At 44.2% G+C, this 27673-nt stretch overlaps 1 protein-coding gene across 1 annotated transcript in view; it reads right to left on the bottom strand.

Moving 5' to 3' along the window:
* Nucleotides 1-27673, bottom strand: part of FLT1 (fms related receptor tyrosine kinase 1) — a 577293-nt gene that overhangs the window by 127598 nt on the left and 422022 nt on the right. Inside the window, exons 23-24 of the mRNA XM_069639312.1 lie at nucleotides 25159-25281; nucleotides 23652-23763 (exon numbers count right to left, since the gene is read on the bottom strand). Of these exons, the coding sequence (XP_069495413.1) occupies nucleotides 23652-23763; nucleotides 25159-25281 (235 nt within the window). The remainder of the gene's footprint in view (nucleotides 1-23651; nucleotides 23764-25158; nucleotides 25282-27673) is intronic.

Here is a 27673-nt window from a genome sequence, read left to right as displayed (position 1 = left end):
GACAGAACTCCGGAATGGGCTGAGGGAAGACTGACCCAGGGCAAAACCTAGGTAGTAGCTGGAGGCTGGCTGGCCCAGGGCCGAACCCAGGTGAGGATTGAAGGCAGGCAGACCCAGGACAGGACCCGGATAAAAACTGGAGTCAGGCTGGCCCAGGGCAGGCCACAGGTAAGGACTGGAGGCAGGCAGGCCCAGGACAGGCCACAGGTAAGGCTGGAGGCAAGCAGGTAAGCCCAGGACAGGCCACAGGTAAGGTTGGAGGCAGGTAGGCCCAGGACAGGCCACAGGTAAGGCTGGAGGCAGGTAGGCCCAGGACAGGCCACAGGTAAGGCTGGAGGCAGGTAGGCCCAGGACAGGCCACAGGTAAGGCTGGAGGCAGGTAGGCCCAGGACAGGCCACAGGTAAGGCTGGAGGCAGGTAGGCCCAGGACAGGCCACAGGTAAGGCTGGAGGCAGGTAGGCCCAGGACAGGCCACAGGTAAGGCTGGGCAGGAACAACGAGGAAAGCGAAGCGAACCGCGTTGAGACGCGGCCCGCTTTGACTCGCGGCCTCTTTTATGGGCCGCCGGCGCCCGAGAGGCCTGGAACGCAAACCGTTCCGTTTCCGGGCGCCGGCGAACCCAGAACGAGGCTTGGAAGGCAAGCCCCCACGGCGCATGCGCGGAACCGAGAGAGAGGACCTCCGCGCATGCGCCGAAGGCCGCCGGCCCTGTAATCCGTTGCTCCCCTCCCGGCGAGTCCCCAGACGCGAACGCGCGGGTAGACTCGCCAGGAGGAAATGGGAGCGGCAGACCCCAGTCTCCCGCGTGACATGACAGTATTAACCATGTAGAGTGCCTTGAAGCCCTGATGACGGACCCAGTCCGAAATGCATTGGCATAGACAAACCTTGGCACCGAATAGTCAGGCAATCTTCATGCCTCGAAAGTTGGGAGAGTGGCTACTTTACCATGTATATATACTAATTTTGGTCTTTTAACTCCCATTGTGTGGACATTCGACATTAAACACATTTTTTGAAGCAATTCCATAAGGAGGGCAGTGAGTGAGCGCACTTCGAATCAGATTGGTTTATGGTTCTCTCTTCTGTTCAATTCCAGAATCCTTGCCACATCTGCTGGAGGCACAACAAAAGCAGCAGACAAAACAGCCTCTCAGGAACATGTGCGTGTCCATCGGGTGTTGGCAACTGCAACATAAGACCAGACACAGGGTGGTTTGACTACACAACATAAGCCTCATTGCCGCCTGCGACAACATATGGTGGACATTCAGGACTAGTGGGAGGGACTCTTTTTCCTAACACCTAATTTAACTCTTAGGGCCTCATTACGAGTATGGAGGTAGCCATGCCCTTAATAGCTGCCTCCATACCAGGTTCCAGGACCGGGTTCCTCCAATGAGAACTTACCGGGCCATTACAGGGCCATTCCAAGCCTGTTATTAGCTCCCTGGTCTCCCTGGTCCCCTCATGGGACCCGCTAAGGATGCCTGGCTTTACCACGCATCCTTACCGGGTCCCGCAAATGGAACCTCGTAATAGGGCGTCCCGTAATGAAGGGTGCCGGTCCCGTACCGGCACCCTTCATTACGGGAGCGCCAGCCTCGTAATGAGGCCCTTAATCTGGAGAAAATATGTACCTGGAGCCATAGGCAGAACATAACATTTGATAGGTGAGCCTATAGGGTGCAGCCTACACAAGTGAGTGCCCTATATTTTAATTATTTATCTATTTCTTATGCCCACAGGCATCAGGGCGCGGAGAGGGCAGATCGAGTAAAAGGAGAGAATGAAAGACAGAGGATTAATAGTCCATAAGGCAGATGTAATTGCTTAGGAAAATAAAAAAAGTCTTTAATGCTTTTATGAAGGCAGACAGTTTTCCTTCACAACTGAGGATTTTCGGTAATTTGTTCGATGATGCAGAACCTTTCACTGGGTATGACCATTCTTTTCCCTCAGCCTGTATAGATCTAGGGCATATCAGTCACATAGAATCCTTAAATCTGGTAGTCCTGGCAGAATCCTGAATGGTAATGCACGCTTTTAAATATCTAGGTGCATCTCCGAACAGGCACTTATTAGTCGTAGGGCCTCATTACGAGGCTTGCGCTCCTGTAATGAAGGGGGGGCCGGTACGGGACCGGCCCTCTTCATTACGGGAGCACGTATTATGAGGTTCCCTTTGCAGGACCCAGTTTTACCAGACGTCTTTTCCGGGTCCCGCGAGGGTAAGAGGGAGGTAAGAACGGGACACTTGTAATGTGCCCATTGTTGCCTCCTCCCCCATTCCCACTGAGCCGTATGGGGGCTCAAATAGGAATGGGGAATGGTTCCTGCAAGGAGGATTTACCGGGTCCTCCTATGTCGTAATGACCCGGTAAGTCCCTGTTGCAGGAACCCGGTAATGGAGCCCGGTTTGGAGGCAGCCATGGAGCTTATAGCTCCATGGCTGCCTCCAAACTCGTAATGAGGCCCATAGTGTTAATTTTAAATTAATTCTATTCTGTCTTCCACAGGAAGCTAGTGGAGTTATCTTCTGTGCAGTGATATGTGCTCATGTTTCCGAACATTTTTGATAACTCTAACTGAATCATTTTGCAAAATCGGAAATTTTTAACTACGTGATTTACTGGATCCACCTAATAAGACATTGCAGTAATCCAGCCTTGGAATAATTAAAGCTCTGACCAGGGTAACATAGTTTTTGTCTGACATGAAAGGCTTTACCAAACGTGGGAGCCTTTGATAGTACTGTACATTTTTTGTGACATTTGGAACTTGAGCATCCGCATTAAGAGATGTCTCATTTCTGACCCCAAATGTTTTTACCTTGCTAACTGTTTTTATAGAATGTTCATCTATGCAGAAATTGGTATAGGCAGCTCATAGTTTTTCTCTTGCTTCAGCCAAACCGAAGATTAGAAGTTCAGTCTTCTCACTATTGAGACACAGCCACTTTCTGCCATCCATATTTGTATTTGTTCATATACCGATGTGATGAAACCAGCGTCTCTTATGTAGTCTCCACTCAGCTCAAATACAAACTGAGTGTCGTCAGCATAATTAGTGAAATGGAGCCCAATAGAGTCCAAGAGATCACACAGCGGATGACAAAAAATGTTGAAAAGGGCGAGGGATAAGCATGCCTCTTGGGGGACTCCACATGTGATAGACTCTGGGTTTGAGGAAGCACTTCCTCATACAATCTTAGACATTCTATTACTAAGAAATGCCCAAAACCATTCAACTGTGTTGACAGAGCAATTGCCTATTTCCTGGATTTGCATTAAAAGTTTAGGGTGGTCTACAAGATCGAAGGAAGCTGCAAGGTCTAAGAGCATCAGCAGCCCTGATCTACTTTCATCTTTGTTTGCAGGTCAAGCATTGCGGTCTCTGTCTCGTCTGAGCTCCTATATGAGGCGAGTCCCTTCAACATCGAGGACCCTGAACTAGTCACCGGCAATCCACAGAGTAGCCTTCTCAGATGCCCGTTCACATCCACGTTTGGCAGGCCATGTGCAAGAGTTGCTGATGTCAGTGTGCGCACAACACATACGTATTTAGGGTGTGGTTGTGGTGTAGGGGGAATGTCAGGCCTCTGGACCCAGTCAGGGTGTATTGAGGTACTTGGTAGGGTGAAGTGTCTGCTGCAGTGCTGTGCAATAGCTAGGTTACATGATAATTAGACAGTTGGACAAGGAGGCAGAAGGATTGGACTGTTGGAAAGTACATTTGCTGCCAGAGCGGTCGATATTCTAACTTCCCAGTAAGACAATCTGATGAAGGGGTCATGTATTGCTATTTGTGTAGCCGATCTCGGTGAATATCCTCTGCACACATCTAGATTGTAAGCCCTTCACATGCTCAAGAGTCCTGCTTAAGAGAGAGATTTGTCAATGAAGCTGCCTCATGTCTGCATGGCTGCCTGTGAGCCAGATCCTGGTGGACCAACAATGCTGGCTTTGTGTGCATAATCCTTAGGTATTCCTAAAACCCTGTCTTACTGCTATATTGTGTAATATGCGGGAATATAGCACACAACCGTGGACTGTTGCGACCTATTGGCGAGCACCTTTGAAGGACTGCAGGCTCTACAATTGTGGGTTAATTATACTGAATTATTGAACTTTTGAATGAACTACGGCTCGATAGGGTTGCAATTCATCTGCCATCCAACCTTGTGAAATGGACCTTATTAGTTGAGGTGCCCTCACTATTACATGTGGGCTTTGATTTGACAGAGTTACCAGAGCTGCGGAACAATATAGATTCAGAGCGTAAACAGAGAGTAAGCCCCTGAGAGCCTCTGAGGGGACAGTAAACAACAACACTACCCCCTTTCTGCATTCTGCAACAGCGGACCACATTTTTGCTACTACTAGAAGAGGGTTAACCAAATTAGGACCCTCAGAGTTGCAGGCCCATCAAAGCTGGAGTTGGTTGTCATAAACTCTGAAATATGGCAATCAAAGTGCATAACTACCCGACCTGGCAAGCAAAAACCTCTCACTTTAGCATCCTGGAACTCTAGAGAGCATATCCACATGTTTGGAAGTGGGGATTTCAAATTCGACTTATACAATGTGGTCTGTCTGCATGAGACATGGTTAAGTAAACCACTGATTTTTGATGGGTTTACGGTTTATCTGAATCATGTTTTAAAGGGCCTGAAAGGGAGGCCAATGTCGGGTTTGATGTTAGCAGTCAAACATTGTAGAGGATTAACTTTGTTGGAAACGTTCAATCCTACCTCTTAAATCCAATTGTTGGTATTTGAAGTGGAAAGGGGGTGTTTGGGTGATTACAAGTGGCTGCTGTTGTTCAACTTATACTGGAACACAAATGCTGAGGGCTTTAAATCCTTCCAACCATTAGTAATAGGACTGTTTGATAGAGCCTTTGAAATGTGGGCAGACCCAGCGGTAATTCTTTGTGGTGATTTGAACATTCACTGTTTTGAGGGATCAAAAGCTTTGTTCACTGAGATTAAGGTGGCCTCTAGACCCTCAAAAAGGCGAGGTCTCGCTGTTTGTGAGGAATTGACTAGCAGGAATATACACATGTCGACTGGCCACTTACAGGGAGACATACCAGCTCAGGCGACTTGGAAAAGGGGTAACAAAATGTGTATACTAGATTATATTTTCGTTTTTAGGTAAGATCCTCCCTAGATGCTTAAACCTAGAGACAATTCATACAACCCAGAATGAATATAACATTGTGCAACTTACATGCAAAGACTGGGAGTGTAAAGCTACAGAGGTTTACCACACGCAGGCCAATGAAGAGAGCAGAAGCAATAGACTGTTTATGAATTAACCTTGAATAGAGGATCTGACAGAGAGATTAATAAATTCAGTGAATAGGCATCCCCTGGACAAAGTTGACCTGACCTTGGATTACACTAGACATCTGGTAAACTTCGTGGTAACAACTAAATCAGACTCTAGGCCATGTGGATGACCTGGAGGTGAACAGGGCCAAAATAAATGTAAAAGCTGAATTGAGAAAACTCAAAAACAAGGCAGTAGGGGTTATGGAACATCAGACCAAAAATCTGAAACAACAGCATCGAAATTGGCTCAAATTGAGAAAATACCTAATGCTACGGGCATGTCGCTGAATCAATGCTTACCAAAGTAGAACATAAAAAGACAGGTGAAATGTGGGATTTTATAAACTCTATGCATGTACCTAGAACAGGATTGACCATTGATGTCGTTTTGGCAAAACCGTGGGTTGACCATTTCTCTCATCTTTTTTGTATAAGCAAGGTGAGTGGCATAGTGGCAAGATCATTCTCTCAGGGTAAATGGGAATTTCCAATTGATCTCAAAGACATCATAGACTTAATCAAAAAGGCCAGTAACTCTAGGGCGCCAGACCCGGATGACATCACAAATGTGATGCTTAAGGAACATCCGGTTGAATGGGCACATTTCTTATGCGAGTTGTTTAAGCACATAGGAAAGACAGGGATGATTCCAGTCTTGGAGAACCTCGGTTGTGGTCCCGATATTTAAGAAGGGGGAAAGGTCTGATCAGAGAAACTACAGGCCTCTCGCCCTCCTAGACACTGTGGGAAAGATCTACGCCGGTATGGTGCTGAGAGCACTAACAGAGTGGGTTGAGCACTAACAGAGTGGGTTGACCACTCTGGTAATTGGGATCCTCTGAGTCAGGTTTTATAAAGGGGATGGGCACCTCACTAAAAGTGTTCTTAATTAGCATTCGGAAAACACGTGTAGAGGGAAAAGCAAATTATATCTAGCCTTTGTTGATTTGGCTCAAGCCTTCGATACAATTGATAGGCAGAAGCTGTGGGTAAAGCTTGAAGCCTGGAGGTGCCCGATCGACATATTAGAGGCTATAAAATGCTTATATACTGACACATCTTTCAGGGTGAGATTAGATCTTGGTAGATGTCTCTCAGACACCATTGTAACAGACAAGGGCCTTAAAAAAGGGTGCTTTCCCGCACCAGCACTTTTTTAAACTGTTCATCTCAGACCTGAGTAAGACACTAAAAATGGTCTGCAGCTTTCCGCCAAAGGTGGATGGTAACTCTGGATAGGCTGTTATACGCGGACTATTTGGTCCTAATAGACCAAATGCAGGTGGGCCTGCAAAGGCAGTTACATGCAGTGCATACGTATGTTACAGAAAACGGTCTAACAAGTAACCCTACTAAAACCAGAGTGCTTACCATACAGCAACCATGTGGAAAGGCAAATTGTAAACAGCAATGGCACTTAGGCAAGGATAGTTTGCTTAAAACAAACTCCTTTGTATACCTGGGGATGCACCTGGGAAAAAGAATCAGGGATGCCTCTAGAGAAAAAGTTCTGCACTCTAAGGCAAGAAATTTAGCGACCCAGGGAAAGATCATCTTGAAAAGATATGGAAGATTCTCTCTAACTCCTATGATATCTGTGTACCGATTGAAGGTGATTACAATCCTTACTTATGGTGCAGAGGCTTTCTTTGCACTCCCGGCTGGAGTGTCTGCAACCCTGGAGGGTCTATTTTAGAATAGAGTGTTGTCTCTTGCGAAGTGTGTACCCATTCAGGTTACAAGAGCAGAGGTGGGTCATATTTCCATGGTGGTATGGAAAGGTTTAATGCCTTACAGGAAATGTATAACATCTAAGCCAGTGAGAGGGTTCACTATTAGGAAGGGGGGTTTACTAAGTGGGTCTGATCAAATGCTAAGGTAATGGAGGTTTATCTGCAGTGAAATACTGAGTGAGCTGAATATTTCTTCAGATATGATATGGCATTTGTAACACGACCTATACACAGGTGTACCAAGGTGCGACGTGGCAAGGAAGGGGCAACAGAGGGAGGACAAAAACAATGATTTTATTAGGCCAAATGACACTGAGATCACGCAAGTGCAGGGGAGGGGAAGGGAAAAGGGCCAGGGAAGTGCTGTACATGGGATCAAAACAATAACAAGTGCAGCCAGCAGGTGGCAGGTGCAAGGGTAAGTGCAGACAGCAGGTGTCCAAAGGTTAAGGTAGGGGGACTGTAAGGTTAGAGATACAGACCCAAGTGCAAGGTTTGCCGGGAGGCAGTGCGGGTGTGCAACTGGGCGGGTAGGGACCTGGGCCCGAAATCAGAGGGTAGCCAGGTGACCAGTGCAGTATAAGACAGGAAATCAGCAGGGGAGAGGGAGAGAGAAAGCAGAAGCAAAGTGGATGGTCTTGAGGTGCTTCCGATACCAGAGATGGTTCTCCTCGAGTTTCAGAGAGGTAGGGAGGCTGTACCAGACGGAGGCCCAGCTGATGAAAGAGATCTACCACCAGCTTGTTGCTTGGAGAAGTGACTGACCTTGATGGAGTTGGAGGGGGAGGAGCGAAGATCTCAGGTAGGAAGGTATTTATAAAGAGAGAGTTGGTATTATGAAATACTTGTTGCAAACCCAACCTCTGTGAAGGATACATTATTGTCAAAGGACTGGATAGAGTCCCAAGACCAAAGACAATCCTACAAACTGTACAGGCAATCGACTCCTGAAACCCAAAGATATAACAGTCTGCCCCAGTACCTAGTGAGATTCCCAGACAGCAAATACTGCACACAGTACATGATATTTAGATTAAATCTTTACCCTACTAAAGTGATTTTGAATGTACGTAGTAGGGACAAACATTCTGACTCTTTGTGTAGGTTGTGTAAATTGAACAACGAAAAAGAGACCTTGAAACATCTGTTTTTATTTTGCACATCATTGACGAAGCTGAGAACAAAGTTTTTGGCTAAATGTATCATCAACCGGAAATTGAGATGCACTGCGCAATGGTTGCTAGCATTTATGCATGGAGAAAGACTAACTCTAATATTAGCTCTTGTTGCATTTTTAAATGAAATATTTTTACTCCTGGAGGTCTGAATCAAACTTCTTAATTATGGGAGGTTCGTTGGGGCACCTAGGAAATGAATTGTTCTTATACTGGTTTTCTTGTAGACATGGAAAGAGTGAGGCTGTCTTCAATGCAATAGTTTTAAGGAAATGTATGTGTTTTTTATCGAGTCTTTCTTTTTTCATTTCTTTCATGCTATTGTCCCTTTTTTGCTATGTATTACTCTTGCTTAGTATTGCTTTTATGTCTGTGAAGATTGGTAAAAGGTTTAATTTGTTAACCAAATACCAAATCAATAACTTATAGAACTTTAACGAAAAAAAAGTATGTGGAATTTCTGGTAGTACCCAAACTGATTGTTTCCAATTGATGGTAGTAAATCTGGCCGAATTCGGCCAGGATCATTCGATGTTTCGGAAATGATCAGTTTGGATAATCACTACCAAACATGCAGAGTGGGCTTTGTGATGGCCTTTGGGGATAGAAGGGTGTCCCCACTTCCGGAGGTTTACAGGAGGGGGCAAAAAAAAAAGAAAAGCGGACCCTGCGGCGTCGCATCTGACCCACGTAGGAGGGACTCATCCAACGCTGCAGGGTCAGAAGAAGAGCAGACGCCAAAAAGGTAAGTAGGGGGTCTGTAGGGGAAAGTATTGGGGACTCTGAGAGGGGTTAAGTTTGGCCAGATTTGGCTGTGGCAAAATTGTCTTCGGGGCCAAATTGACAAGGTCAATTCAGCTGCAAAAAATTGTGCCACGGCCAAATCATATACACCCGAATTTCTGCTAAATGATACAGCATATTCCTAGCATATTCCTAGTATATTCCCTTTCAGAGACCTTTGTGTATTGACGAAAAACTTGCTTTTGTTGGTCTGTCTCTTATATATGCACCTATTTTGTGATTTGTGTTTTTCATTATGATGTACGTCTATCAGTCTGCTGTGGTGCACTTGATGATGGTTATTTTTGGTTATGCAGCTCTTAAACCTTGTTTGTTTTTTGAATAAGGACAGTGCTTCGATTACACACTCTGTTCAAAGTACGGTGAGCAGAGCACTGCCATTGCAGGGTGCTTTACATGAGATAATGTGATAACTGGGTAAAGACTTAACCAGGTGGTGGAGGGGGAAGTTACAAACTGACAATATATGCTATGTACAGGATACACAAATGCTCATATGCAGCTCGGATATTTCAATATATAAAATATACAGTTGATAAATTGATGGAGTTTAAGATCCCTGTCTGAGAGTATCCCGTGGTTGCAAGGTTCGGAGGATGATTTGAAAAGATCATGGGGAAAGTGTAAGGGTAAAAGAAAGGGCGGGGGAGCTTGAGGTGCTGTGAGGAAGATGGCTGATCTTGGGGGAGCTGAGCATTTGACAAAGCGCCATGCAGTGGTGGGTGGCCAAGAGACAGTGACTGGCAGTGACCACCAGAATAAGACCGTATGCCCACAGTGCCCAACATTCAACTAGCAGTTCGTGAGGCCTTGGGAATATTGGGTGTTGCACAGGGGGTCTCAAACAGCAGTGACGAGGCAGAATGGTGGTGGTACCTGGATGGTGGTAGTGGCGCTCAAATTGGTGATTGGTAAAGGGGTGCGGAGGGAGTGAAACCCTTTGCCAACGGCACTACTCCTGCCCGCCAGATGGACTGCACACGCCTGACGCATGGTAAGAGTGAGGGAGGTCTGGTCACATGGGCCTGTCTCCTCCAAAGCATGTGCTAATTGCTGACTGGGGATATTGGACTGGATTGGCAAAACACCTGCTTTCAGCCTGATGACTTCACTGTTTGGCCAGAGTGACGGGTATCAGGCTGTGTTGTGGGGGGGGGCTGGGAGGGTGACGTTTTTCCTTTTTGTTGCAGATCAGAATCCTGAAGGTTTGGCCTGGTCATTTTGTTGCCCTCCAGAAATGGTGAGTTTCTTATTCTAGTAGAGTGGTGTTTTGATTGTGAGCACATAGTCAGTGCTAACAAAATATTTTATCAGCCTCGACTCCTGCGGGTCTCCGCCAGAGCGCCAGTTACATCACCCACAGTTTCAAAATCAACAATAACCCGAGGTCCCTTTTTCACATAGGAAGGTCTTAGGACACCCTTAGCTGCTGCTGAGAAAAGAAGCGAACTAAAGTAGTGGGCATCTTTGGAGTCGTTTGTCGACGCCCTTTCTGGATCACAACATTGTTTATGCTATTTATGTGTTAATGGATGGCTTTAGGTATGTTCCTTAATGTTGAATAGTGACCATGTTGCACCCTCAGCTTGGCCAATAATTGTAGACCGCAGCGATTTGCAGGCAGGCCCTATGCAAATAGGACTAGTGACTCAAAGGACTAGTGACTCAAGGGAGGGGCGGAATGAGAAAAGAAAACAGAAGATCCATGCTTAGCGCCTACAAGCAACCGAGGCCCACACACCCTACATCAGACTGGGCGATCTGATCCCCACTGTTTCCTCCCCTAGCTGCTTGAAGATCACTTGCTGACAATTTGTCAACCTTCTCCCTCTCCCATTGTTAGCTCCTCGATCTCTTACTTTTCTTCTTGCCTCACTTTGTTCTTTCCCCAATGATTGCAAAGTTCTCTGTTGCTTCGAGAATTATAATAATAAAACCATTTGAGAAGTCATGGAAAAAGACGGTTGAAATTAAATAAGTGCTTTTCCCTCCTGACCTCGAAAACTTAGTGTGTTAGGAGCATTGTAAAGCTTCGGTGCCCCCTGCTGGTCAAGGGAAGCTCTCCGACTCCCCACATTTATGAATATAAAAAAGAGACTAGTTAGAATGTACAATTTTTGTATTGGACTTGTTCTTTTTTTTTATTAAAAGGAACTTAAACTCTATGCTCTCACAAAACAGAACAAACATCACAGAGTCTGCAAGCGAATCCTAATGAGTCGTTTTTTTACCTTTGGGTTAAAAAAGAAATAAAACGTCCCATTATAAGTATAGGGACTTCCACGAAAATAGCCTTTCCCCGGGGTGCCGGGGCCCCGGAGCACCCGCGTACTCGGCGCCCCTGCTAGAGACCTAGAATGCAGTCTTTTATTATTAGTACTTGTAGTTTTTTTTGTTATTAAAGGTTAAGGCTCTGATTCCAAAGAATCCGTTTGGCTGGACGCACAGGCTTCTACTTGTAAGCACACTTATACTTATGCCTAAAAATGCTTTCATAGAAGATGACCACCGAGCAGAGAGCTGCCTGCTGATTCTGAAGGCATCTGCATCTTACATATATGCCAAAAGAGTTTTTTCTTTATTTTAATCAACCAACTTTTTATCAATTCAAGCTTGGCTCATTGCCATCGCAGTTTATGCACTCCTGCAATGGATGCATTCCGTGCCACAGCCTTGGAATTAGTCAATAATTCCCCGTTTTACATTCAGGACACATTGCTCACCTGTGATCATTTCACTACACAAATGAAACCCCCTTAATTCCTGATTCACATTTCACAGTTCTTTGCTGGTCACCTCAAATCGTCCCTCCTATGGTCAGGCCCGGGCTGGCCTATAGGGCAATAGGCCTATGGCCGAACCAAAAACACAAAATGCTGGCGTGGGCCATTTTGTTGAGTCAAAATGGGCCAATTTTCTAGCCAATGTGGGCCAGTTTGGCGACTTACTTCACTATGGGGCTAGTAGTTTTGACCAGTGTTGCTGAATAAATATTGTTTAAAATGCACAATTTGCAACACGCTTTGTCAAACACCTCCCCCTTGGGTACAACTCAAACAGCATCACAAAAGGAAGGAATTGCCATTTGCAACTGTGGGCCACTTTTTCATTGGTGCCGTGACAATTTGATGGCCCAGGCCGGCCATGTTTGCGGTTTAGAACAGATCTGCTACGGGCGATATATCGATTAAAGCCGCTCCAGAGGAGGTGCCTTTTTGGTGTTCCTACCCCCTTATAAAAGGACCAGATTTGGTGTCTTATGGCTTCTATGGCCCCTTCCTGTGCGCCTCTGCTAATGGGACCATACTTGCCCATGTATAATTGCCTTATTGCAGCATTGACCCTGAATTCTTCACACACCTGCTGGACTGCTTAATAAAGCCAGGGCAGTTGACCTTAACTTCAGCTTTGGCTGTTAGGTGGCGCTAAGTGCCACCTATAAACAGACATTATTGCAAGGAATTGCAGCTAGGACATGTGAGGAGGGATACACAGCTTGTGGGTTTTGTTTGGTTATTATTTTTCTACTCAATGACTGCCCAGGTTTATGCTAATCTCTATGGCCTTTCCCATCCACTACCTGCCGTTCCCATCCAAAACCCATCTTTTTTTAGCTATCTCTTTCAAGCAGTAACATCAAACTTTGGCATTTCTACTCAATGACTGCCCAGTGTTATGCTAATCTCTATGGCCTTTCTCATCCACTACCTGCCCGTTCCCATCCAAAACCCATCCTCTCTTTGAGCTAGCTCTTTCAAGCAGTAACGTCAAACGTTGGCCTGCTAGTGTCATTTCTATTTGTCTGATGCCAGTTCATGATTTAATTGCAGCTTTAAATGTGCTACTGGTGTAATAATAAAATTCTTAACCAAGTGTCCCTCCAGCCACCTGATTTTGTAATGTTCCTTGCTCTGAAGCCATATCTAAAATAAGCATTGACAAATTCAACAGTTGCAGCTTGTGTATATGTACCATAATCCCGGGTAACCACACCATTTTCCAGCTGTTGCCATCTCATGGCCAGGTAGTCCCGTTATGGTAGTGCCTGGCAAATGCATATCACATGCTTACACAAAAGCCAAAACGGTTGACTCTTCCAATTATTGTTCCCATTATCTACCCCCTTCATGGATGGCCCCTAGATGTACTCAGTTCTTAAAACATTACATTTGTGTGGAACATTGGCTTTGTACGGTTGTCAGCACACACCTCAGAGCAGATTAACACCCCCTGCCTACAGAACCCCAGAATACTCAACCAGGCCTTCTCATTGCGTGCCCCTTGCTGTTGGAATATCCCCCCCGCTTTGTTTGGTGTCATGGCCCTTCTATGATCATTTTTCCTAACAAGCTGACACCTTTTCTTGGTCAACAGTATCACAGGCACTTATGAATAATTGTGCTTTGTGCTTCCTTCCTGGTAGCCTGGTGTTTATCTGTGGTGTTTCTGAAGTGTGGAGCTTGTCAGTTCTAAATATCGCAACTTCTTCTCTGTGGTAATGTGTCAGGTGATCTTTGTGTGCAAACTCTCTGCATCCACCCAGACAGATAGATCTGTGCACTATAATATTGTAAATTAAACGACATAAACTAGAGACTGACTCCATGGCCATACGTGACACACCTGCAGAGGCAGGTAAAGGAGTGTGCCACATCTCTGGAGAAGAGTCTTTCTAGCTCAGCAGTGCGCGGCCGCTACCCAGGGAGAATTCCCTTACTGCGCTCAGGGTAAGCTTAGCTGCTGCTTTAGGGAAACTAGGCAGTTAGCATGAGCAGTTCTCACAATCTAAATACTGAATGAAAAAGTGATTGGAGCTGCATTGGTGATGAACGCGAGTTCCACCTGTTGCACAATGACTACTACTGTCACTCCAAAAGTGCCATCTCTAAAGGTGATAGCCGAAAAGAATATGACACAGAAATTAATAACTTCTGAAGCACCTGCGGTAGCAGTTTAAGACAAGGACATAGAAGATTTTGAGTCAATAGATCGCGTGGCAGATACATTTTGTAACAATAAAGCTAGTGCGAGCTGTCCTCATAATGACTTGATCAATACTTTACACCAAGCCACTCATTTAACAGAAACTGTACCTTCATGGCCCAATGAGCTCGAGCCATTGGTTAATTCCACCTGTAGGGTTTAAGTTGACCCTGTAAGTGGTGAGTTAATTCAAAAACATCTATCTATTAACCTTGATGAATCCCTTTGTATGTCGATAGAGAATGACACAGAGACTTACTTGCCTCACGCTCCTATCCTTGACTTTCCATCTGATGTGAGCTATGCTAGTATGAGATCTGGGGAAATGTTTGAGGCACAATGTTTGAGGCACTCGAAAATCTTCTAACAACTTCAGTGGATACATGTGACAACATGGAGCGCAAACTTGATGTCAATTCCCTGCTGCTACATAAAAGTATAAACAAAGGTAGACAAGTCCTTAAAGATAGTAGCACCAATACAGAGACGTCTCCATTAAAAAATATAGTGACACACTGCTCTAGATGTATGATAAATATGGACATCGCTGTTCAATCGGTTGAAGCAAGTATAGGATATAATAGCATCGAAAATAAAATCAACCCTAACATGAAGGACACTAGACATGGAAATAAAAACATGTCTCAGATCAAATTGAACAAGAATAAAATCCTTGCCAAAAAGAAGAAAACATTTTCACAAGCAACAATGTATAGAGAAAAGACCCATCCACGTATTAATAATGGGTGCATTATTATAGACAGCTCATCTCAAATTGAGAAAGATATAACTGTACCACTCCCCACAGAGGTCACATCCAAGAAGGATGGACCTCTAAGGCCTCCCATGATCTAGCTCTGTTCATTACCACTCCCCACAGAGGTCACATCCAAGAAGGATGGATCTCTAAGGCCTCCCATGATCTAGCTCCATTCATTACCACTCACATTAATTCATCCTTCAGCACTGGGATTGTACCCGACAATTTGAAGGACGCTTGGGTTATACCGCTCCTAAAAAGAACAACACTGAATGCTAACATACCAACTAACTACAGGCCCATCACTACTGTGCCTTTTCTACTAAAAATCCTTGATCGAGCTGCTTACTTACAGATTAAAGAAAACCTTGAATCTAACAAACTCCTGGGACTGAGGCAATCCGGGTTTCGACCGCGGCACGGCACTGAAATTGCTCTCAATGATCTTAAAACTTAGATTGAAGACCTAAAAGATAAGGGTAAACTTGCCCTACTACTTTTATTTGACCTCTCTGCAGCATTCAATCTTGTAAATCACCAAATACTGTGTCGACACCTTAAACTAGCGGCCCACTTCTCGGATAAAGCAACGGCCTGGATCAGTTCATTTCTGGACAACAGATCCATGCGAGCGTTCTCCCCCTTGGCAGCAACCACACCTTCACCAGTCACCTGTGGGGTACCACAAGGATTGTGTGTCTACCCTACAATGTGTTTACAAAGCCATTATTCGATATTCTAGACTATCTAGGTGTCACACACACTAATTATGCTGACGACACCCAGATACTCATCCCTATCACAGGAGATTACACAACTGACTCTCTTGCTGTTAATTCCATCTATCAAGTCATCCAAGCCTGGATGTCGCAGCACAGACTCTGTCTGAATGACGAAAAGACAGAGCTCCTGATCCTCGGCTCTCACCAAAGACTCAACAAACTAGACCCCTTGTTTAATTTCTTCACCATTGATGGTAATACTATCAAGGTCTCCAAGGATACTAAAACATTAGGTATCTACATTGATTCCACCCTATCCTTGGCTAGATAAACGAATGCAGTCGCCTCTGCAGCTGCTTACACCTGCAAGTTGATCACAGCCAGTCGTCCTTTCTTATCACCATCCAACTGCACTATACTAGCCAGGACACAGGTGCTGTCTAAAATCGATTATTGTAATGCCCTTTATCTTGGCACCAACCTTTGTAACCTAAACAAGTTTCAAATTATCCAAAACAATGCCATCAGAACTGCACTTAATATCCCCAAGAACCAACATATCTCAGACACCAGACGTTGTATACGTTGGCTCTCAGTACCACAATGAATCTCCTTGAAAACACTTGCTCTCACTCACAAATGCCTCTCTAACCAAGCACCCAGCTACCTGGCCAACAGATTCCCCATCCACAACTCTAACAGACCCTGTAGAACTGCTCACACTAACTGCCTAACCATACCACACTTCAACCTTCAGAGATCTGATGGGACCAGTTTCCCAGTAATGGCTGCCAAACTCTGGAACTCGCTTCCTAACCCGCTAAGAGCCGAACCCTCCTTCCAGAGATTCAAAAACATGGCTAAAACATGGCTTTCCGCCCAGGACTCGCCCCTGACCACTCGCTAGCCTCCATTCATGTGTTAGCCACCAGCCTCACCTTTGTGTAAATTTGTAACTGTTTATCCTGTACTTTATATGTATGTATATAGCTTTAACTTACTGTAATGATCTGTCTGCTTTTATCATGTACCCTAAGTGATGCACCCGGATGCCCTTGGGCCTGGTGCATTTTATAAATAAAATAAATACAAAAATACAAGAAGCAGTCGCAGAAACCCACCCCCTCTCTAGAGAGCCGAATTGTGTTGGGGCTCATACGGTGGCTGTACATATTAACAATGAAAGGCCACTTCCAAGAGGACCGGTTGGGTGAACCTGAACGTACTAAAAACATTCAATCCTTCTTAGCGAACCCTACACAGAGGGAGTCGTCTCAACCAATTGCTCGCTGGCAGGGAGCCTGCAAAACTATTTTGAAGAGAAAAGAGAAGGCAAAGAAAAACGTTGCAATTTCTGATACAGTGGTGATTGACATACAGAATATCTTTGAAGAAAAACAAGACAGCGAATGTCTTAATAATGGAAATGCTGTAATCTTAGGTAACACAACCTCTATTCCTGATAAAATGAAAACTGCGACTGAATCGGCAGTATCTGAAATGAGGCATTATATATGTAACAAGACTGTAAAAAAGAAGGATCTTCTAAAGTATACACGTGCTCTACAATTCCAAGCTATAGATTTAACCAAAGAACGTGTATTGCTGAATAAAAGATGTATTGTCGAACTATGTCAAGCAATAGTCCTTTTACGTATGGTGTCATCTAAAGACTTTAAGATACTTGACCAGTTAGTGACCCCTTCAATGGTAATTACCAATGTATGGTGCACAGATATTTCTACTCTTGAATATATTCGACTCCATAGTAGCCACTTTGAGAGCCTAGGCTACACTTGCACTGAAACGTCAATGTGTACAGTGAAAAATACGCCTACCTGCACAAGTACTAATTCTGATAAGAATAAACACACACAATTAGTTGAGAAAAGCGTGAAAGACATCAAAACGACAATGAAACAGCTTACTACAATAGTGAACAAGAATAGAGAAAACACTATAGAAGGAATGTTACCTGGAGATAAGCCTGAAGGGTACTGTCAATGGTTACCAGTGGCTTTCAAGACCCACTTTGAGAATCAGTCCCGATGACAATCGATGTGGTGATATCGTGGAATACGAGAGGGAATTTGCACTATCTTAGTGAAAATGGTTTACTTGCTAATATGCAACATTTTCTGATAGTTGCCTTACAGGAAACGTGGCTTTCTGAACAATGCAACATAGATGGCTGTTGTACAATATAAAGTTTAGCAACGAAAGGTCCAAGAGGCCGACCGAAAGGAGGCCTACTGATCTCTATTAGACACCCCTGGATAGGATCAAATACGAGTTGGTCTACTGACAAGGTACTAGCGGTGTCTATAATTAGTAAGAAGTCTAAGACTCCTCCACTGTTAGTCGTGAACAGCTATAATCCTCCTAATGGAGTGCATAATAAAGCAAATATTGCAACTGTCGCCAAGATCTTGGAAGAAAGTGATCCAAGCACTGCCATCATAATACTCTGAGAACTGAATGCTAAGATTGTGTATTCGAATGAATGTATGGATGAAGAGCCTTCATCTGCTTCTATAGAACTTGGTGTTTCTAATACGCAAGGCATACCATGGCCAAAATTGTTCCTTCAACAGCAATTGATTTTGTTGAATGGAAATTCCCTTAGTGATTGTCATCGCAGTGCAACACGAGGAAGTGGGCATAGTCTATCTACGATTGATTACATAGGGCCTCATCACGAGTTTGACTGTAACCCTTAAATGCTGCAGTAACATTATTACTGCGGCATTTAAGGGTCTGCCAAATCCCGGGCTTGGCAGATTTCCCCCCAGCTCCGAGCTGGGGGCAAATCCGCTGCGATTTTGCCGATATTCAGCGCTAATACCGCCGACGGTAATAGCGCTGAACATTCCCCATTGGGTCCAATGGGCAATGGGAAATTCCCAAATGGGCCGAATGGGGACTTACCGTTCCGCCAAACCTGTGATGCAGCACTTAAACCCTTGACGGTAATACCGCCGGGGTTATCACCTCGTGATGAGGCCCATAGTGATTAATGAGAGTGCCAACTCAATGGTAGTAGATATGGCAGTAGGATGCTGCGAGGAAAGTGATCATTTGCCACTGTACTTGCTGCTTCCTCCTACCAAGGAGATCTGTAACTATCAATCGAATGGCAATATAAGCATTGACAAGACAGTGGCAATATAAGCATTGACAAGACAGGTAATCAAATTGTTTGGAATCCAAACAATTTGGGCAATGGTAAAATAGTAGCTGAATGTGAGCTAACTAAATTCATCGAAAATTCAGTCTCCTTAAAGAACAATCATGAAGAAATAATGATTCAAACAAATGGTTGGAACCATTAAATTAGTAACAACACAAAAACATAAATACACAAGCAATAGTGAGAGATGGAATGTTTGCCATGCTGAAGCCAAAACCCTTGATAGTGTAATACATGAGGCCAAGAAAAAACGTATAGTAACAATTAAAGACTTGAAGAACTCTAAATGTGTTGATGTTACATGGAAAATAAAGGTGGCTAAAAAACAGTACCAACTGTGGCTACGACAGCATCAAACATCCAAGGCAAATGAAACCTGGCGTACTGTAGCCTCATTGGCCAAGAACAATAACAATCAGGGTATTTGGTCAGTGATTAATGGCTCGAAAAAGAAAACACTGCCTATAAACAGTGTATCCGAAGAAGAATGGATCCTGCATGTGAACAAGACACTAGAAGTATTTGTAGAAGATGTAGTGTCGATTAATGTGGCACTTTGGAGTGGCACCTATACGTTGGATAGCCTTACTAAATTCATTAAGAATTTACATAGTTTAAGGGCTGTAGGCCCTGACAGCACTTTCAATGCGCTTGTCCGTATGTCCTCCGAGAAATGGGCAGTAGCACTGAACATCTTGTTTCAGTGGATATGAAATCATGGTTGAATACCGAAAACATGGCGAGAAAGTATCATCCTACCGATACATAAAAAAGTAAGCTGGAAAGATCCAGCCAATTACAGGATGCTGGCAATGTAAGACAACCCTGCCAAAATATTTGCAAAACTCCTCCTTGCAGAACGGAATCAATGGATAGGAACCCACCACATTCTCCCTGAAAAACCAATCAGGATTTACAGCGAAATCATCTACCTCGCACAACATAGCTAATTTAGTGGCCGCAATTGAATATTCATGGTATAGGTGCAAATTACCTGTCTATGCTGCATTCATAGAATTTAGAGCAGCCTTTTATACCATAGTGAGAGAAAAACTGTGGATTAAGCTAAAAGCAAGAGGAATACCGGCAGGGCGGTTGTCTATGATTCAGCTTCTGTATACAGATACATCTGTGAGAGTGTGATTGGATGGAGAGGGAAAAATGTCTGAATCTATTACTACTCTGTGAGGTGTCAAGCATGGTTGCATTCTGGCGGCTACATTATTTAATTTGTACTTAGCCGATTTTCCGGCTGACCTCAATGCAATACCTTCTGATGATATCAAAATTGGCACCCTGAAATTAGGCTGGCTAGGATATGTAGATGACCTTCTGTTGTTAGATTATACCCTTAAAGGCCTACAGACAGTTGAATGCTCTAGAAGTGTTTGCAAACTCAAACGGTCTAAAAATTAATATTGGAAAAACTAAAGTGATCACCTTTTTAGGAAAAACCAAACGCTCTATGCCAAAAATATTAAGTGGTTTATTAATAGCCCGAAGATTGAAGTGCTAGAGTGCTACAAATATTTAGGTGTGCTCATAGACCATACTTAACTTGTGCTGTAAACAGCACTGGAGTGAAACTAAAACGAAATGTATGAAGACTGTTGTGGCATTGAGTCATTTCATAGGGCGCCAGCGTGGTTTTCAGTTAGTGCACTTTTATTACTGTATTCTGCTAAAGTTGTACCATGCTTATTATATGCTGCTGAAATCTGCTGTAAAAATTTTAAAAGTGAAATGAATACGTTTGAAGCAAAAATGTGAAGAATTGTATTTAGAATTGCTAAATTCTTAGCTCGTGAATATATTCTACTTGAGTGTACTATGATGTGCATTACTGATATTTTAGATTATAAAACTGCAACGTTATTTGCAAAATTTAGTGAATTAGACAATGAGACAATGAGACTTTTATTGTTGAGTTGATGAAATGTTTTAATAATATGGAAAATAACTATGATGTGTGTGTGTAATAGATTTTATGAGAACTGTGTACCTTAAATGGGCAAAAGATATATGCCCAAGTATGGTTGGAATACTGTCATGCGGAGATTAAGCATTATCTGAAAGTGTCAATATATGAGTATGGGAAAGAAAGAGATATGATTAATCTCGCACCAAAGGTAAATAGTGGTTTATTTCTACAGTACTGGTCGAATGCCTCTGGAAAACCTAAATACCAGGGGGCCTATCTAGATTGCAATACCATTAGGTGATACTTACCTTATAAATTCAACATGTGTGATACATTAGAAATAATGGGGGCGAGATATGGTATTGAAAGAGCCAGAGGCTATGCAAACTATATGGTACTCCTTCTGTAGAATCTGCTGAACATATTATATGCCATTGTGAGAGTCTCAATGCCCTAAGAATTAAACATTTAAAAGCATATGATAATTCTAACAATTCTGAGGATATGAATCAAATACGGGAATCTCTTTTACATGGAAATAACTTGAATCTAATTTTTCATATGATGAAGTTTTATGACTTAATTTTATCTATTCTCAAACAATTGTCTGATGGAACTCTGTTTTAATAGTAACTATTTTTACCATGACGAATTTCTGACTTTGGGCCTCATCACGACTTCGGCGGTAACCCTTAAATCCGGCGGTAGCGCTATTACCGCCGGATTTAAGGGTCCGCCGAATCAGGGCTTTGGCGGATTTCACCCCAGCTCTGAGCTGGGGGGAAATCCGCCGTAAATTTGCGCTATTACTGCCGGCGGGAAATCCGCAGGCAGTATTAGCGCGAAGATTCCCCATTGAGCCCAATGGGGAATGGGGCATTCCTGAATGGGCTCAGTGGGGAATGGGGACTTACATTACCGCCGAACTCGTGATCCGGCGCTATTAGCGCCGGGGAGTTCGGCGGTAGGGCTAATACCGCCCGCGCTAATAGCGTTACCGCCTAAGTCGTGATGAGGCCCTTTGATGGCTTCTTTTTAAAATGATATGTGAGGAAATTGGATTTGATTTGTGTTAAATATATGTAAACCCTTTGTTGGCAATGATCATGTTTAAATAAATACATACAGATTCAAAGCAAACGCTTCTGTAGATGGAATGAACTAACCTGACCAATCTGAGAGCTCCTGTTGTAATGGTAGTTATTGAGGAAATTCACTGACACCGTAATGGCGTCCTATAAAAGTTATCTTTTGCCGGCCATGCATTCTATGCCCCTGAAGATGGCTGCTATGTGCAGATCTCTTTTTCATCAAGGGTAGTGAAAAGCATGTGCCACTTGTGTAGTGCAGCAGTAGCTGACACACACAAGCACGTGCGCGTCACAGTTATTTCCAATGTTGTCCTTTCTGATGCATTGTGACTGGCATCGGCCTCCAATGCATGTTAAATCCATCGTACTCCATTCCACGGAACTCAACGCAGCTTAACACCATGCCCGCCCCCTCCTCCACCCGAGTCAGACAGCTGCACATGCAAATTCATTCCTTTTTTGACCTACCTTTTGAGTAGTACGCAAGGGGGAGGTTTTTGATAAAATGTGATGGAAATTGTGCATTTTAAAGATGATTTATTCAGTAACACTGTTCAAAACTACTAGCCACACAGTGAAGTAACTTATCAAACTGCCCCAAGTGGGCCAAATAAGGGACCGACTTTGACACCCAGAAGAACTGGCCCACAGTAGCATTTTGCGTGTTTGGTTCGGGCACTGCCCTATTGCCCTATAGGCCAGTCTGAGCCTGACCACCACTATCCCTCGCCACATGCTGCCTGATAAATCAGCACCTAAACCTCCATGTTTGAAAGCTGAGTGCAAGGGTGCAGTTTTTGCACAAGGAAACCCTGTTAATGACTTCTACTCTCCAGAGTACAGGATCATTTTTGGCTTTTTGGACTCTTGCGCTCCTGGCGTGACGTCCCCTGTGCATTAGCGGGCCCTGCACCGTATCTTGTTAATATGGTGTGGGTGATTGCGCTCCAATTCCACCTGCTTCAGTTCCAAGCGTTCAGCCCCATTTCCTGGAAGACATCCTCAGACAGAAGACATTGTGCTTAGAACTTCCAAAGAGATTTGTCCTGTTGCCCAGAACCTTCCAGAAACTGGCATAAGGCATTACTCTTCTTATGAAATAACAATAATAACGTCCTGGTTTCATATAGTGCTTCATGCTGCATTCCTCTGGCTTCTTAGTTCTGAACTATTCATATAACGCAATATGCATGTACAGAGAGCAACGTTCACCCCTGCGAGGGGATCTTGGCACTATTGGTAGATAACAGATGTATATTGTTACCCAACTCATTGACACTCATTTTATCAACCTTAGGAACATGAAGGATGAATGGAACTGCTGCCTCCAAACCTGTGACTGTGAGTTCAAACCAAGATCTCTGCACTGGATGCATTAGTCCACTGAGCCACAGCCCCATCATCGTTGTTATTATGAATCAATTTAATGGTATCATGTTTTCTGACCTCAGAAAGATGAAGGGCTGAGTTGGCCCTGCCAGCTTTTGAACCTGTGTCTTAGAGGCTGACACAGATGGTTGGGTGAGCGGTTAACTCACTGACCCACGTTATGCCTTCGATTCATAGATAGGTGGCACAAGATTTGCTAGGATCAATGGGGCACTTTTCCGAGCTCTCAACTTATTCAATTCCACCACTAGTGGCGTGAATACATACCATGTTCTGGAATAGCAGAAAAACAAAATGGCTTCAGTGCTTCCGGGATCCTAATTTTACAGGAAGGATTTTTCCCTGAGGAGATCAGTCACATAGATAAAGGCAGACAATGCAACATATACCGGGGTCAGATGCTCCCTGCAGGTCATAGCCAAGGTGGCGGGAGGGAATATATTCTCAAGAAAGCACACAGTCTATATGAAGAGAAGATCCAGCGAAATTTACAAAATATACTTGGATCAGGAAGATATTAAAAAAAAAATCTCTATCACACCTACCTAAGGAAAATATTTCCCACAGCAAAACTCCATAAGACCACACATCACTTTTTGTGGTATAGATTTTATCGAATATAGATTCTGGAGCCATCCATTTCAGGGGGAGCCGTGCCTGTGAATGTGTGAAAACAAAGACACAGTCAAGACAAATGTAGAATGTACAACTTCCTTCTTTTTGATATCCATGAACTGCCTGATTTCTTTCAGTGCACTCAGAAATTCTGATTTTACAAAGGTACAATTCATCAAATGAGATCCCTTACAGATAAGCTCCTGCTAATGATAGGAATCTACTAGCAAATGCCTTCTGAAAGAGTAATGCACTTTTTTTTTTTTTTTTTACAAAGCAGCAAATACAACTGACAATGTCTTAAATTACATGCAGGAGACCAAACACCCTTAAGTGCAATTGTTGGTGGTCCAATGCATACAATACCTTCAAAGTCATTTTGTAATGGACCATCTGGGAAATGGGAGGCATAAAAGACAATGAGCCTCATCACGAGTGTGCCGGTCCGGTAAAAATGCCAAAAGAAATGCTGATAATACTGGATCAGGCATTTTTACCAGACCGGTCCACTCTGAGTTTACCGGTAGGGGCAGTGAACTACCAGCAGGCCTGACCTGCCGGGAGTTCAGACCCCTACTGGCAAAGAATTGCCCCAATCACTGGCACTGGTAATACTGGTGCCGGTGATTGGAGCACCCATCCCGTCCTATTGGACTCCATGGAATGGGAACTTACCGTCATTGCGTGCACCCATAATATCCCAGTAACACCGGGATATCGGGCACTGGTAATGGTAAGGTGAGTTTGCCGGTAACCCACCAGTAGTAGAGGCAGGTTACCGGCAAACGTGTAATGAGGCTCAATGTGGACTTATGGTCACAGGAAGCTTGTGTTCAATAAAAGCAGGTAGTTATACCTGTGTAAAGCGCTCCGTTGCTTCTCGAAGATAGGTCCGTGCTCAATAAATTCCAAAATAATGATAATAATAATTTGCGCCTTCATTTCCCACCCCAGTCCAATTTCGCCTGCTTCCAAGTTGGAGCAGGGTCCCATCGTAGAGTTTGCAGCTCTGCTGTGCTTTTCTCCTCCATCTTGGAAGAGCATTTCCTTTACACCTGCATGCGATCCAATGAATGGATTCCTATAGAATCTGCCTCGAATCAGCAGCTGCTAAAAAGCAGGCAGATTCCAAAGGAATCCATTAGCAAACTCTATCTGCAAAGCAAGATTTGCAGCCAGCGTTTACTTTTGTAAGAGACAAAGAATGAAATTGAAGAGTAAAGGCGATTTTATCCGTTTTCCTTTCTGCCTTGCATATGTTTATAATTGCATGCAGAGAACCCCACAGTACGCATGCGCCACAGTTGGCGGTCCGTTGCATGTAGTTTGCATTTGTTTTCAAGTGACACCCATAGCCCTTTTCTGAAGGAAGAATCCCAAACAGCTGACACACAGTTTGCATTTAGGATCTCCTGCAGTCCAAAGCTGCTGACTTACATCGCCTTTTCTCACATAGTCGGGATCCTTATAAATGTCTCTTGCAAGGCCAAAGTCGCAGATCTTCACCACATTGTTCTCCGATAAAAGGATGTTCCTGGCTGCCAAGTCTCGGTGAATGCACTATAATAAAACAGTCACACAATCAGAGAGCGTTTCCTCAATCCTGCCCACCAATTTCCGCAATCCCTTTCAATGTCATTTGCTTTTTTTCATTTGTTAGAGATCAGTTTCATATTTTGAAAAGGATGTGTGCCAAAGGGTCCAGGAAGTCCTTGTTCTGGATACTAAAAAACTTCTTAACAAATAGACTCTGCACAAGGAGCAAGCAGCCGGCCTTAATGTGAATACTGTGGTGTGGGCTGCACCGCGTGGCAAGTCTATCTGTGACGCGAATAGTGGGAAACTGCAGGTGAGCTGCTATAACCACATGTCATCATCATGTTTATCTTCTTTGATGCATCCGGGGAGTGGGTATCACACAGAGAGCCATTTCACGCTCCAGCCCCTTGTCTTGGTGCATAATAGGCAAGAGCATGCCCGCATGCAAAGTGCAACCTCAAGAGAACATCGCCTGGACCACACAACTTTGATAATTTCCATCTAAACCATCAAATTAAAAATGTAAGAGCGACACCAAGGGGCCACAAGTGTGCTTGCGGGGGGCTGCATGGCCCTTTAGGAATGCCAAATATCGTGGTCCATGAAAACAAATAGTGGTGTGCATTCAAAGTGCAGCAATTCCTACATTTGCACGAGTGCTCTATTCATGTACAATGGTCCATGGTATACCGAAACATGATGTATGTCTCACACTATGTGGCTATGGGCAAATACATCAAAATGCCAGTGGGAAAGGGAATTTCTGCAGCCGCTTCAGGAGCGTAGCAGGTTCAACCTGTTTTTCCTGACTCCCCCTTCATTTGTCATTGGCATAAGAGCCAAACTGTGACATGCAGGGGAAAAGTTGCCTTGAGGGAGGCAAGATACCAAAGACGCAGGTGGTGTGCTTTTTCACCAAACCTGCCTGTTTTTAGCAGACATATGTGCGATTCCTATATTGAAAGATGGAGAGAGTGCAAGGGTGTGAGGGCCGGATGTGTAGGCCGTTCGCTGCACCATGCAGCAAGGACATAATCATGTCTAGAGTAGTCCCTTTCGCCGGCTGCTTATAGACCTGTACAAAGTCATAATATAGTAGTTAATACATTAAACCAGCTATTGGTGGGGAAGGAGATGGAGCCAGTAAATGGTAACAGCACAAGAAAGACTTCAAATACATCTTCAGTCTTGCCAATACATATGCACACATGCAATCCATTATGGATGGTTGCAAGGGATTATTGGGAGGGGAAGGATGACGACAACAAAACTCTCTGGGATTCCCTCCTGCGAGAGAATGTGATTAATGGCATTCATGAAGCCGGTCCTCCATTTCTGAGGCTATGGAGTTGCAGGAGGGTGAAGGACCTCAGGAGTATGGAGTGCAAAGGGGTGATTTCCAGGAAGCAGATTCAGCCTGGTGGGGAGGGGTGATGTTGTTAGACGACCCCATGGGAACTGAGGACACAAAGGTGGGTCAGGAATATGAGAGGATGTAGCGGGTCGAGGCAGCAAAGAGAACCCCAAGGATGTGAGCCTTAGGAAATGGGTGAGGAGGTCATGGCAAATGCAATGTTGCATTTCTAGTCCAGGAGAATCATCACTTTGGTTTTAGAACAGCTGACCATTAAGCAACATGGTGCAATGGACTGATGCAGATAGTAGATAGGCCGCTAGTGATGCAGGCGGACAGCCCAGCGATGAAGGAAGGGAATGAGGAGAGGATTTGAGCACCAGTGACAAATAGATAATGTGAGAATCCAAAGGAAGAGATGCGAGGAGGAGAGGAGAGGCCCAGGGATGGACCCTTGCTGGGCCTCTACCAGGTGTAGGGTGGAGAGGAGGCCCCTGTGTTCCAGGAAATGGAAAAGGGGTAATCAGCCAGGTAGGAGGCCACCCTTGTTTGTTTGTTTGTTTGTTTGTTTGTTTGTTTTATTCACTTATAATGCGCACCAGACCCGAAGGTAGCCGGGCGCAGCAGTACAGAAAATGCGAAGCTTAGGTTGCAGGGTGGGGTCATGGGATACATACACTGTACAAATACAAAATACAAACATAGAATGCAAAATATCACAGTAAGGCAGCAGTTGCGGTTTACATGCAGAATAAATACAAAATATGATCAAGACAGTCTATGTACAGGTACTGTGTGGGCGAAAGCTCATCGGTCAGGTGGGCAAAGTGAGTGGGACCATAAGATCATGATGAAATGTATGTTCTAGGGTGGGGTGAAGGATAAGTGGGCGCCAATAGGCTATTCATTGGCAGTCCTTAGCAGATTGATGTAGTTATTTCTGAATTTAGGGAAGGGCTGTGCCTTGCGTAGAGGATTAGGCAATGAGTTCCATAATTGAGCTGCTTGCACCGGGAAGCTACTACCCCCCGCCTTAGATAACCTGAATCTCGGAATGAT

Source organism: Ambystoma mexicanum, chromosome 7q, assembly GCF_040938575.1.
Source record: "Ambystoma mexicanum isolate Mex_15411 chromosome 7q, UKY_AmexF1_1, whole genome shotgun sequence".
NCBI classification, from domain to species: Eukaryota; Metazoa; Chordata; class Amphibia; order Caudata; family Ambystomatidae; genus Ambystoma; species Ambystoma mexicanum.
The sequence above is the reverse complement of the archived record's forward strand: the minus strand, read 5'-3'. Positions and strand labels throughout refer to the sequence as shown.